Genomic DNA, 14758 nt, shown 5'->3' on the forward strand with positions numbered 1-14758 from the left:
AGGAGGATATGATGCCTAGAAAAAATTGAATGCAGTTTTAAATGGGTTTGCACTGTAATGCCACTGTACACGACCCTCATGCACCTGAAAAATGTTTTGTGACTTCATGTAAATATCTTGTATGCCATCTGAGGGACCCTTTCCCACAGTTTGTTTGGCTCTGCACTTCATTAGAGAAATCTTCACCAAAAACTCTTAATCCTGGCAGCTTTCCTAGTAGAATCAATCTTTTGAGGATCTGGGTGATCAGTAATGACAAAACCAGCCTTGGCATTAGTATTTCACTTGATAAATTGCAGAGATCTATGCTTCACTTGCATTTGTCAACAGTGACTTCCCAGTGAAGTGCAAGGTATTTGAAAAATTGCCTCTAATGTAGCAGACTAGGGAGGGAAGTACTTTTTCAAACTATGAGAACATTTCCCTCATGGTCCATTAAACCAACTGGGGAGAAAGGAAAGCAGGACAGGGGTGGGAGTACACTGGAGTCTCTGTAGGTAGGCTTGAATAGCCCCATGCCAAATGTTTTAAGTTTTTTTCCTGTGAGCCATACCATATAATGAGAGTGTTTTTGTTAATGATACGGTGAGCCACAGAAGGCTAAGAATCTCTTTTCTTTAAAACTGCCCTTTCTTGGTTGCTGTGTCTGGGACTGTCCTAGTTCTCATCTTGTTCCTTAATTGTGTCAGTGCGTTGGTGGATCCTGCCCATCTTCTCTCATGTCCTCAGTGGTGTGTCTACAGGAGCTCCTGCTGGTCCCCATTCCCTCTCCCTCCCCGTCTTCCCTTTTCTCCTGCAGACAGACACCATTTATCTGGTGGGTTACTCAGCTCTATCTTGCCTCTGCACTTTTCTTTCTGTCCAACCTAAAATTCAATCTGGGGCTCCAACGTTTTGCAGTGGGGTGACTGGCAACTTGGAGTAAACACAGTTATTCGTCATCCTTGAGGTCCTCACTGCTGCTCCTTTCTTTGGGAGAACATTTGCCCCCTCTGTCACTGCTGCTGGCGGGCTAAACACAGGTGTTGTCTGAGGAGGATGCCATTCCACAGTAGGCACTTCCAGCAGGTCTGTCTGTTTCTAGCATTGCCTTTTGTCCGTTGCAGTTAGGACATGTGAATGCAACCCCAAAACCCATGGTTAACATGGATGGAGAATGAAGTGAAAAGTGGCGTGTGCGATCTCTGCTGGCTCTTTAGCGGGCAGATCAGGCAAAATGTTGTCACCGCTAAATGGTGGTTTTGGTTTTCTTGGAATACTGGGTGTAGACTGGAAGATGTAATGTGGAATTTAAATGTCAGGGTTAGACAGGAAGAGTTCAAACGCGGCCTGCACTGCTCTCGCTGTTAGATCAAAGGCCCCTGCAGCTCACAGAAGTGGGACGCTGTGCTAAGCAGGATTTTTTTTTTTAACCCTTTTACAAGGTTTTATCTTCATGGCATTTACATTAAAAATAAAAAACAGAGTGAAAACAAAACAAAAACTGTCACTGAATTACTGATCAAAATAAACCTCTTTCTGAAAGGCGACTAGACTTAGGAATGAATAGGAGAACCGGTGAGATGTTCCCCTGGGCCGGACGAGCCCTTCTGCAGTGCTCCCAGATTTTGCAGTGGAGTGGGATGTGCCTTTCCCACTACTCTTGTCAACATCTGCTCCACATCTTCTGTGACTGTTCCAATTGTCCCCTCCATTTTGGCCCTCAGACATGTTGTCTCTCAGAAATTATCAGCCTCCCACATCAGGATGAGCCCATCTCCTCTGTGACTTGTGTCTTGTTACAATGTCACGTGAAAGGGAGGGCAGGCATTCCGCGGATTTCTGGCAGTTGCTGCTGTGTGATCCACGTAGGGTGTAAGGTAAAAATGTTCATGCATGTTATTCCGTACCTTATTTCAGAGAATGACAGGATTTCAACAAATTTGGAGATCTTTGCCTGTCACAGACTATGCTAGACCCTGATGTGTTTAGTCTTAGTGACTTACCGGTACAAAAGTTTGCTTCACATTCCAACTGCTAATGGCAAAAAACCACTGTTGTCCATCTAAACCCCAACATAAAAAATTCCTGAGGTAAGGTCAACAGGGCACACAAAGAGGGCTGTTGACTATGGGATGGAGGACAAACTGGTCCAAGAAAATAAAAATTAATTGTCTGAGGGTATGGAATCATGTGCTGAGCTACAGCAATATCTTTGTTTCTAACTCTAGGTCCTTCTTCAGTTATCAGCAATGATGATGATTCAGCCAGTCCTCTCCACCACATCTCAAATGGCAGTAACACTCCGTCTTCTTCTGAAGGGGGTCCTGATGCAGTCATCATTGGGATGACGAAGATTCCTGTCATTGAAAATCCCCAGTATTTTGGAATTACCAACAGTCAGCTCAAGCCAGACACCTGTAAGTACAAACAACTGTATGTGTTTCAGTCATTCATTTTACCTGTGCAAGTGCTGGGGCTCCTTAACAGAGCTAGCAGAACAAAATGCTCTAAATTCCTGAGAGTGGAAGGGTGGGGTTAAAACGTATGCACTTTCTTAAACGTACATGGGATGAACCGCTTTACGTCTGTCAAAGCCAAATTCAGCCCTTGTAATGAGTCCATGAAGTTGCAGTGTTGCACTCAAAGTCTGATCCATATTCCATCAAAGTCACCGGTAGCCTTTCCATTGATTTCAGTGGTCTTTGGCCGGTCCTGTACACTGAATGTTTTCTTGGGAGAAAACAAAACCTGGGTCAGAAGCAGAAGTCAATATTGTTACATACGTGCTGCTTTTAAATTGATCGTATTGGCAATGAACATAACCTAATTTTGAAATCTGAGTATTTGTAAAGTTGTAAACAATTAAAATTTCAATTATATTAATTTCATTGTATAATTCAACCTCTACAGCTGGAAAAGATGTTGAATATTTACAAGTAGAGAAGAAGGTTGCATGATGGACAATAAAGGTCACATACAAATTCTTTCATGTTCAGTTAGAAGCAGGTAAAATGTGAAAAAAATACAAAGAGTTAAACATAATTAACTGTGAATAGTTAAAAAAGAGTATCCCTACCTTCAGCTGCTACTCTTCAAACCTAGTAAAAGTTTTAAAATTGGACACATGAAATGTTGATTTTGAACCAGTGATTAGTGTTGTAGTAGATAACTGAAAAAGTACTTAAAGGATGTTGTGACGAATGGTAACTGCATTGCTTACTATTTTTCATTGGTACATAAAGGTCTTTAAGTGTTTCAGAGAAGGTTTTTCCTGCCTCTTTTTTCCTCTTCTTCTTTCTTTTTTTTTTTTGGTGTCTGTTTGAATGGACATACATTTCTGAAGTGTCACTGTAAGTCTCAACTGTTTCTCTGCAAGTCACTCCAGAGATCCCCAGTATAGCTAGTGAGCATTGAGCTTGCAACTAAGGGATGCTACATCCTATCTGTATCCTTCTCAAAATGAAATCACTTCGTAACACAAACTGTAGACTAGGGTCTTACTGCCAAGGTCAGAATTTTTGCCTCCACATTTGCAAAGCTTAAATGCTGTAATAGGAATCTTTGTTGACCTGTGTATGAGGGCATGCATGCATATGCATACACATGACTTCTAAGGTGATGGACTACCTAAGTATCTTGTGCATACTAATGCTCATCTACATCTAGATCATTGCACTAAGCACAATCCACAGAAGGATGGTCCTGCAATGCAACAGAAGGACTTTTTCTGCCTTTTAGTTGTACATTCCTGATGTTTTGTCTTACCATAGGGTTTTTTGGTTTGCTTATTTTTTTTGGTGTGGCACTATTTTTTGATTAGAAATGCCCCATTATCTCTTCTGCCAGAGGATATTTGAATAACGTGGCCTAGCATATGCAGTAAGGTGATCACTGAATTGCTGATATTTGATCAGCAACAAGGAAAATGTTATACACATGCATTCTGGTTAGAACGTTAATTCCGGTGAAGAATAGAAGCTGCTAGGGAATCAGAAATGGGCAACGTGCCCACTACAGCTCCCTAATGTTATATAAAAAGCCATGCTTTTAAATATAAGGCTACTGTACCTCTGTTCCCAGCTGCATTAGATGACATTATAATTGTTTAAATAAACATCAGTGACTGCACAGTATTCAACTTGCAGCATTTATGTTGAAACAACATACATGCTGTTCTGGGGAAAAACCCAAACTGTACCAAAACACAGAATTCTCTCACATTTAGTAAGCTGCACATCAAGTGCAGACACATAAAATCACAGCTGACTAGTGCTAAGTAGGTCCTGATCCTAAAAATACGTAAGTCTGTGTTTGGTTTTGTGTACTGCAATGAAACCCACATGGTGTCAGGGAAATTAATCACAGTACATGAAGTTCAGTTTGTGCATAAATGCTTGCAGGATGCGGCTCAAGACTTTGCTTTGGTGCTCTGGGGAGGTTTGTGGGGCTGATGCTCTGCATTCTGGTGGTTCCAGTCTTTGTGTTTTTATTGCTTTAGCGAAGAGAATCAGGTAAACTGTAGCAGTGCATAAACCAAGGCAAATTTCTCCTACCACACTGAGCATCTGTCCAATAAAGAGCATAATTAAAACTGTCTTGGACAAAAATGGTATTCCCAAAAATAATTTCACATACACTCTCTTTCCGTCTCTCTCACCCGCTTATTATTACAGAGCTGCACTTGCCCTTTCTTAACCTGCCAACCTCCTCCTGATGTGTATATCTGGTATTTATAAACCTCTAAGCTAAGTAGCTCTCATACCTTTTTCCTGTTTACAATAATGGCAGCTCCAGATATCATCTGTTTTTTCATCTCCAGCAAGATAATTAACATTTATGTTTATTTTCTATCTGGTCTTAAGTTCCATTGTCTGCTACCATTAAACACAGCAATCGCTGGCAGTCGTGCTGAAAAGATCCTTATGGTTTTAGCATATGTTGGTCTGTGGAAGAAGGTGAGGCTTCAGGCTAGGTGAAATGCATGCAGGTCGTACTGCAGTTTTCACAGAGTTGAAGGAGTGCGTCAGCTGTGAGTAGCAAGTGGAGATTCTTTTTTTATCTACTTAAGCCATATTTTGACTGGTCTACAGATAACCATTTCTGAATACAGTATGTCAGGTTCCACTGCAAAATATTAGAAATGCATATGTTTAAAAGAAAATTTAAAAATTTAAATTCCATCACTGTCTCAGTAAATTGGTAGTTTCACTACTGAATAACTAAATCCCAAAGAGTGATGGCTTCTAAAGAGGCAGTCTCAAGCTAAAAGTTATAGTGCTTCCCTCCTCTTGAGAGACAGTTTTCAAGGTGAGTAAAGCAAACTGCCGATGACCAAAGGCCCATCAACTTGAGGGGTTGGGTTCCAGTCACCGCACAGAAGGACTGAATTTCTGTTGCAGGTTTCAACACAAATGCTCATCTGTACCTTTAATTGACATAACGCTAGAAAATTACTCTTGCAACTTGGATTGGCTGATATTTCCCACTCCAGCTGCTCATCATAACTACTCTTGCCAGCAAACCCACTTGTCTGTCTGACACACTGTCCCAGAACTCCTGGCTTTTCCTTTCCCTGCCATGTACCCTTGGTAGCTGCTGGGTGGTGGGCTCTTCTGCAACTCCAATAGCTTGAATATTTCCACCTTGAAAGTTTACAGTCTGTGGTGCACAGACATGTTTCAGACACACACCAGACTTCTTGGTTCCTTTTTGTGTGTAATCAGAAGGCAGTTACTTTTTATGCCATACTTAGCTAAAAGCAACAAATTGGACTTCAGATGTGTGAAATAGAGTCCACAGCCTGGACATGGTGAAATGTTCTTTGCCCTTACCTCAGTATAAACTAGGCTGTGCTATATTAGTGTCAGCCTGCAAACCTCTTGCCTGGGGAGTACCTACAGTGTCCAGTTGTTGTTGTTGAAAACCGAGCCATAACTTTGCAGTGAATACACATCACCAGTTGCAGAAGCCTTGCATGGATGGCAAACCTTGCAAAGATTTTTGTTCCCTGAAATCAACAGGACAATGTAATATTGTGTGGGCATAGATGCTATTGCTTGATGGTTTGCTTCACTAATCTTATGAGCTGTCACAGCCCCTAAACTATCTGGCAATTTCATCAATACCACAATATTTAAAAAATTAGTCTTCTACTTATCTGCACAGAAATTTTGGTTGCTGAAGTTGGCAACTGAGCCTACCAGACCTGTTGAAACAGGATGGAAGAAACCAAGCTGTTTTCCCCACGAACAGATGTGGACTTTCTTCGTTCATCACTTAACTTGCAGCCCAGGGCTTGGAATAGATCAGCCCATTACTCTTACATTTCCATGATAAATGGTGGAAATGCAGTCAGTAGATAACATTGCTGTGTTGGTAGTAATGTGGAAAGCAAAACCTGAGGAGAGGGCATGCATAAAACATCAGTAGAAGTGCCCAGGATGAGACTCTCAGGGCAGAACTTGGGTAAGAAGCTGCGTGCAGGTGGTTTGAGGATTTGGGGAATCAAATTGTTCTCTGAATCTCACCTCAGTAACACCCATCCCTGCCCCACAAAGTCACCATGGTTGTTTGGGTGCAACTGAAAGCAAGTCTGGAGCTTTACCCTTTCATGGAGAGTTTTGCAAGCTCCAAGTTTCAGGGCCCCTTAGAGTGGGTAAGTAGCAGCTACACTGACATCAGTTGGCACTTCACAGCTAATCCGTACTTGCAACTCACTCAGTTTCATCCCTGAAGATATTATCAGTGATGGAAAATAGTGTACTGGGCAGGCTTGTTGATTAGTCAGTGGGTAGCTTAGTGGCAAGATGTTTTCAGTGGCTGCCCATGCATATAGCCATTGCATTCCAGATGATGCAGCGTGGATTGTAGCTTTCATATGGGAAATTTGGTTATATTTGTGAGATAGTCTTAATACCTATGTATTTCTACAGTTTGGGATGGTGTTCCTTCAAGTAGAGGAGTGTGAATGTGCAGTTTAGATAATAATTATTGTACTTCCAGTTGGTTAGGGCAGGTTAGGGCAAGTCTGCAGCTGATTACCAGTTGGTAGAAATAATTTTTGTAAATTAATTTTGGTTTATTTTGCTGCTCTGAAAAAATGAATTTGCAGCCTGTAGCAGCAGTTCCGTAGTAAAATTGCTGATTACACGTGCGATGTTAATTTTAAAGCTGAAAGTTTTAAGAGCATCCCTCTTCTATCCCATTTTGAATAGTGAACTTCTCAATTTATGCTTGGGGATTTTCATTTACATTTTAGGGATTGTTACACTGTTTAGTTAAAGGCAATCTCACCTTTTTCTGGCTTCCCTTGTTCTTTAACTATAGATTTGTTTTTGACATTTACATAGCCAGAACTTGGTTGTCCCTGTTAGGCAGGAACATTGCAGAAATGCTCTGCTTCAGTCCACCACCTTCTTGAATGACTTTTAAAGGAGGGAAGAAATAGGTGTGTTATTCTTATAAGTTTCTCATGACTCCCACAGTCCTGGACTTTGCTTTCTAAAGCCATAGGTCTTGAGGTAGGTGATGATGTCAGATGGCCCTGGTATGCCTGCCACAAAGAGCAGTGGGGAGCAGACGGATATCAGGACCCACTGAGTTGCTTTTCCTTTCCCAGGCTGTTTGTAGAAGGGTGCAGCTACTTGTAGTTCAATACCCAGTTGTTTCTGTGACCCTGACCACTCACACACCCTGCAAGGAGGACTGGTTTCTCTTCATTCTGGAGTAGGCTGACAACCTTCTCCTCAGCCTGTGGTTCACAATGGGCCATTTGACATGAAAAAAGAAGTAGTTGTCTGTATTTCCAGGGTGGGTTCAACAGAAGGAGGCAATGTGGTCACTGGGTGTGTAGTTCTCGGGCATCATTCCCTCATGAGTCCCACAGCAGAGCTTGGCCCCAGCACACGTTTCCTCGCTGGGTGAGTGGGATGTCACTGCAGACCTGGGACGTGAGAATCCAGTGATACAAAAGCTAGAGGCAAAAAGGAAAATACACCAGGAGAACCTCTGCACTGCCATGCCTCTGACCCAGAGCAGCAGATTCACTTCTGCATGCTGCTCATCCTGCACACATGGATGTGTCCTGTAGCACACAGCAATGCACCATGAGCAGGCTGCCAGCAGCAGACAGTCTCCATTTGACTTTATTTCCTGCGTAATTATGGCATGTTCCAGGTTGTGTGTGTCACCCTACGCTCTCCTACAGTTTTGAGGAATAGGGGTAATTTTTGACACACATTACAGGGTAAAAAGTAGACTGGGTTCCTGTGCGCAGAAGAAGGGCCTCTTGAGAGAAACACTCTGTCAGCGTTTCCATCCCTTTTGAAAGGCTTGTATATCCGAGTGACCACAAAAGAAAGGCTTCTGTAGTGGTTTCTTAGCCAGCTAAGCCTTAAGTCTGGGGATTTTCCATCAACTCACGAAGTTCACAGAGCTGAAAAATTATAAGCAGCTCATTTTACTATAAAAGACAACATGACCTCAGTAGCCAGAATGCAGAGGACCAAAACTGATCAATCTTAGTGAAATCCAGACGGGGAGGAAAAACCTCTCTGCCCAAGCTAAACATTGTCCAACCAGTCTTGACATTCATTGGTAGTCGGGATTCAGAGCTTGAGAGGCTTAACACAGCACTCACTTTAGGATTTCACATGCTGAAAACCAAACAGCTTTAGATGCTGAAAACCAAACGTGAATGAGGCTCAGATTACAAGGAGGGATATACATATGATATTTACTGCTTGTCCAGATGCCATTGTGTGCTTTACTCTGGAGATACTTGATTTGCTAAGTGTGTAAGAGGGATATTGGCTGAATAAAGACATAAAGATAGGTGAAGGTATACTTTATCATGACCAATTACTTCTGTAGTTTGATTACATGTTTTAATCCATGATTGCAGCCACCATTTAAAATGTGTTTCTTTGCAAGGTCATCAAGTCATACGTATGTCAGAAATGTCAGACACATACATCTGTGCTGTATTTCATTAGTTGCATTTGACTTTTGTTAACTGATCAAGAAAATCATTTCCCAGACCATAGCATACTGAATCACAGATATTTTTCCCAATAATGTCACTTATTTCCTTTGCCCAACAAATAAAATGTAACAGGGAATAAATAAATTCATGAGAAATTAGACTTTTTTAACTCCTGCTGCTCATCCTGAAACTCAGCAGACCTACATTTTTTTGGGTTTTCCATCCAGATGGAGGAAATTCTCCCAAAGGCAGAAGCCTTCAACTTGAAAAGTGCTTCTACCTCCTTAAAAATTCAGAATTGGAAATAAAGGAGTATTTCACATTTAATGTAGAGGTGAACATATAAAATCACTTTTGCCCCCAGAAGTTACTTGTGTGGCAGTCTTGATCTGTTCACGATGTTCATTCACATCTGATAAAAAAGGCAAGAAATCATGCTTTCAACAAAGTAATTTCATTCATGTTGTTCTGTGACCTGAACTATTCAGTAAACTACTTGCTCTGAGAGTCCAGATGCTGCAAATGCAACTGCATGAAAGACCAGCTTGAATTTATGAATAGCACAAGTGCTTATCACCTGGAAATACAGCCCGTGAAACATACTTCTGGTTAAATAGTGGATGTTATAAGGACATCTGAGCAATGAAGATTCAAAGTGTGCATTTCAGCTACAAGGACAAAGCATGAGGCAAGACAGCATGAAACATGAACTCTCAGGAGAGTGTCCAGTGACAAAATTCAGGTAGAGCATGCATCTTCTTGTGTAAATTTGTCAGATAAACGTTAAATAAGCACACTTGTTCTTCAGCAGAGCACTGAAATGCACTGTCAACATCAAGCCCAACCATGGGGTTCATGTGAAGAGCATAAGAAATGAAATTAAATGCATGTGAAAGCATTCTCTGCTATTAGGGTATTAGTCAAAAACCCCAGGTGTGGTGCTTTTTTAGTGGGTGTAATCTCAGCGGCATCACTACATTCAGTTTGTCATTTGACAATACATCTGTATCAGGAATACAGTATTTTGGCACCAAAATATGTCGCTAAATCAGTAATACATAAATGACAAATAGCACCATTTGTAGTGTAATGATTAAATTATACCTTTCCGACTCTGTGCTATGTACCAAGTTTTATGTATGTTGATTTTATATACAGAAACCTGTGTATGCGTCTAAAAGCATAATGGGAAAATAACATGATGGAGGTAAACGAGTAGTACTTACATTTAAGATGAATGGGGAAAAAAACCCCAAATCCATTGTGAAAACCAGCTTATCGTGAATTTAAGCATGGGAGCAGGATTGCGCCTTGGATTTTTTCTTTTCTGTCAGTGAGAGTTTTGGCTAAATAAGAAGTACAAGTCCCAGGGAAGCAAGTTTGTATAAATAAGAATAAAATAAGAAATTTTAAGTCTAATAAAACAAAAGTATGAGAAAAACAGAAATAAATACAATAACTTTGTAGCCAAAATTATTTCATAAACCCTACTTCTAATTTTCTTGCATTTATCTCCAACCAAATGCATCATTATTAAGAAACAAGGGTGTGTAAAATGCAGTTAGCCCTGAGCACAAGCTCACCCAAAGATGAATTTTGGGAGAAAATTGTCAAGAATCAGTTGGCCACCATAATCATCGACTAAGACAGGGTAGTATTTCGCAGCTGCAGTGTAAGCCATGCTGTTCTTCAGCTGTGTGTAACATCTTCACAGGTCTCACCAGCAGCCGTCTCTGAGGAATTCAGGCTGTCAGTGCTTTGAGACCATGACTTTTGAGTGTAGCAGTTCGTGTCCTGGAGGAGACCATGCGGTTGGCTTTGCTGTGTCTGCCCAGTGCAGAGAGGCCCCAGATGGCAATGGGTTACATTATGCCTGGACCCGTCAGAACAACAGAAGGGCTCACAGCCCACTCGGAATGTATGCGTGCTCCTCCCCGGGTGTTTCTGTGCGTGAACGAGGGTGTGGTGGCTTGCATGGCGGCCCATGCACCCAGCGGGACTTTGCCTGCTCTGTCCCTCCCTTTCCTACATCATTTGTACTCTGGCTATCAGATTCTGCGGGAGATGCGCTTTCCCCACGGCATCCCACTGGTGGTGGATCCACCTGGCTGGGATGCAGAAAGCTGATGCTTCTGGCCCAGCCCTGCCCCCCTGCAGGCAGGAGTGCTTATCAGCTGCTCTGGGGCGGCTAATCTCTCCAACCTTTTCATTCTGTGTTCTATGCAGCTTGATTATCATTCTGTCTTTAGAAACCTTTCCCAGCAAGAATGCCACTGAGGTTCATAAGGTCCACGTACGTTTGCTTTGGTTTTGACAGGGTTTTGGGCAGGAGGGAGCTCTTCATTCTCCCAGATTTAGCTGCATGTGTGTTAGGGGCACAGGTAAGCCAGCAGCAAGTAGAACCTAACAGCCATTTAAAATGTCAGAGATGAAAGTAACACAGCTGGTAATATTCTGACATATTTGGTAATATTCTTCAAATAATTTTTTTCAGCATTAACTTGTTAATTAAACCTCTCAACAGGCTTCTCATTTTCCACAACAGCACTTGGGGAAAAATGACAAGGCCTTTTTTTTAAAGGTGTTTAATTAATATACATGTTTTATTTTAGACATACATTCTATATAATAAAATACTAGAGCTCAGCATTTTTTGACTCATTATGCAGGTAGACAGTTCCAGGAACACTCTTCTGTCATTAATTAACACAAATAAAAACCCAGCTGCTGAACTGTACCTTTATGATTGCCTTTAAGAGCCCCCCCTTTCTCACTTAAGCTAGTTTTCTTTTGGTTTGTCAGGCAGAAGCGAAAGAACCTGTCAGTACCAGCTGCTCGCTCTGCCAAGGATGCTGAAGTGACCTCTGCTCAGTGGGACTATAACTGAGGGGTTCAAGGAGCGACAGGCAGCCCTTGAGCTCAGCAGCTCCCAGTCTGTGAGGATCGGTATGAATTTCTTAGCCTGTGGTTGAGCAGGACATTCCACAGAGAACTGGTTATCCCTTTTCAAAGGCCAGTATGTGGGTTAAGTCATGAGGTGTACAGATCTGGTATGAGGTGAACACCAGCTTGGTCTTATCTCTTGCCCATCAATGCCCATGATAATTGAGGACTATTATTTGCAGATGTGACTGAAGTATAAAACCCCTGCAGGGGAAAAGAGTGTCAAATAACCTAAGTCAAGACCCTGAAACAAGCTCTGATATTGTTAAAGTTCTGTTGATGAGAAGTTGTGCAGTACCTCTGGCTAGCGACTTGCTCATTAGGTTTTGGGGGCAATTAAATGTTTAGATGGAAAACCTATTGCATGTGGGTATTGTTTGCATTTAGAAAAAATATGTGGTATAAACATACCAATTACTGCCTGTTCTCTAAATTGCAGTGTATCTCTGTGTAACTAATAATCTCTGTAGGGTTGTGTTTTTTTTTTTAATTTCTGCATTTGGGGAATCTAAATTCCATTCTCAGATGTCAGACATGTGAAAGGAGAGTCTCAAAGGCATTCAAAAGGCCACTGAACTGCTTGGAAGTGTAAATTCTGGTTAATAGAAATCAGAGTGTTAGCTTAGTACTTTGGACAATTCCAGTAAATGATTGCTTTGCCTTTAGCTACCTAAATGCCTTTAAAACTGGTTGCTGGAAACTGTTGAAAGTCAGTAATTGTACAGGTCACAGGGTGCAGGAAAAGGCTTTCTGTCTCCAAGAGGATCCCTTGAGTGGCACTGAGTTGTATTGGAGTGTTGGAGTCAGAGTTCCGGAGATGGGAAGCAAAGCTCTCTTCACAGCAGGGCTTCCTTCCCCTCTTCCCTCCTCCCACCTTGGTTTGTTTCCCACAGTACTGGAAAGAAAGAATGGAAAACGAGGTAGTTGTCTCTATATCAGGGTTATTTATTCCCAGGACAGCATAGTGGGAAGCCAAATCCAACTTCCGTCAATCTCCAATTTATATCATGTTGAGGGAAATACGGATTTGACAGAATTTTCAACTGCCATTGTGAATATTTCTTTGAGCTACAGTTTCAGTTAGAAACTTTCTGAACTGTAGCCGTTCCCACACAGCTCCTCTCATCTCACAGTGTTGCTTAGGATTTGTTTAGATTTAGTTTCTTAGGCTGTCGTATAAGGATGTGCTCTCATTCTTTTGGTGCCCACAGCTTAGGAGGCCTGTGCTGTGCTAAGAAACAAACAAAACCCAGAAATAGCTGAAAACAATACCCATCAAGGGGAACATGTCCCACACAAAGTAGGGAGGAACAGAAAAAGGGAGAAACAAATGGAAAAGAAACAAAAGAACCTCAGTCTCAGCCTTTGGCAAAGAAAGAACAATACATGACTGATGTGCTCTGACCACTTTTGCAGGAGGACATGATTTGTCTTGTCCCTTGTCTTGTTTTATTCTCATCAGAAGAAAAGCAACTGTTTTGCAGTATTTGCAGCCTCCACTCAAGAGGCTGTTGAGACTGGAATAGCAATGGGATTGCCTCCAGACAGAAATGCATTGACCAGCACTGTGTGGGAGAGCTTGAAAAGCTCCTTCTTGGGTGGTAAAGCACAAGGCAAAAGCTTATTGGCTTATTCTTAATCCTCGCATTTAGAAGTGGAAGTACCCTGTTACACAGGGTTGCTCCTTCCAGGACCGTCCATGTTGTCATGTGCTTGTGGTGCCTCAGTCCGTGAAACTCACTTGTGCAACGGGGACTGCACAGAGGTGCTGTATCATCAGGTGAGAGTAAAATGATTTGTGTTATCCTTGTCCAGAAATGCTGTTCCTGTCTATATTGATGATAAATTCTCACCTCATTTTGCATATTGTATCTGCTCAGCTTGGGAATCGACACATTGCTACAGGGCATCTCAGTAGTAACTTTTCCGTAACCTAAAAATGTCTGGTACTACACCTATTAGAAACTCTTCATCAAATAAGTATCTAATAAACCTTAAGGATACTATTGCTTCCAGGTCTTCCAACACACAGGGATTGACTTATGCTCTGTGCCATCAAGATTTATGCCCTTTTTAAAATACTAACCCCATCTAATAAACCAGCAGGTATTCCCTGTGAGGTATGTAGCAGCTTCCCTGACATTAATAGGAACATATTTATATCCTCCTGTGGCTGAAATCCTCAGGACCAGGAGAGCCGAGAAGAAGGATCAGAAGCAGCTAAAAGGCTAGAGACTCACAGCTTGCTGGCACCGCCAGCCACTGCAGCAGAGAGCTGATGGTCATCTGACCTGGCAGGCAGGGAGGTGAAACAGCAGAGGTGCATTAGAGTCCTGCACCCAATGTAATGGCTGGGGTGAGGTCTGGCGCTGCCCCAAAGGCTCTGAACCCCCACCATCCTCAGAATGTGCCTGGAAAAGGGACTGCTGCTCATCCCTCTGCAGCAGGGGAAGGGCAGAGGCAAGTTTGCCATCCTTCAGCTCCTACAGCCCATGGCCGACTGTGGCTGTAAACTGCCTTTGACTTCAAGTCACATCAGTTCTCTGGCCACCCCTGCGGAGCCTGGATTCGCGGGCTGGACCACTTCAGCTGCCACAGCCAGCTCCAGCAGCCACCAGATGTGAGGCCCAAAAGCTCTGCGCTCAACTCAGCCTTGTGGGAAGGGTCCTTTTGGTCTTGTGTCTAACCCTGGTGGGAGACATCCGGTGCATGTTTTCAGTGAGGTGTTGTTCCAGAGACAGTAAACCATAGTTCTCATCCTGAAGCTGTGGTACAGCAGCACAGTCTTCAGCCTCAAATTCACACGGTCCTCCTCAGACCTCATACTTACCTTTTGTCTTAGCTTTTGCT

General features: G+C 42.4%; 1 protein-coding gene across 1 annotated transcript in view; it reads left to right on the forward strand.

The window, feature by feature from the left end:
- Positions 1 to 14758, forward strand: part of NTRK2 (neurotrophic tyrosine kinase, receptor, type 2) — a gene marked incomplete at its 3' end in the record, with an annotated part of 143353 nt that overhangs the window by 98789 nt on the left and 29806 nt on the right. Inside the window, exon 11 of the mRNA XM_010152097.1 lies at positions 2211 to 2399. Coding sequence (XP_010150399.1) covers positions 2211 to 2399 — 189 coding nt within the window. The remainder of the gene's footprint in view (positions 1 to 2210; positions 2400 to 14758) is intronic.

The sequence above is a fragment of the Eurypyga helias genome, unplaced genomic scaffold (assembly GCF_000690775.1).
Source record: "Eurypyga helias isolate BGI_N326 unplaced genomic scaffold, ASM69077v1 scaffold38675, whole genome shotgun sequence".
Taxonomy (NCBI): Eukaryota; Metazoa; Chordata; class Aves; order Eurypygiformes; family Eurypygidae; genus Eurypyga; species Eurypyga helias.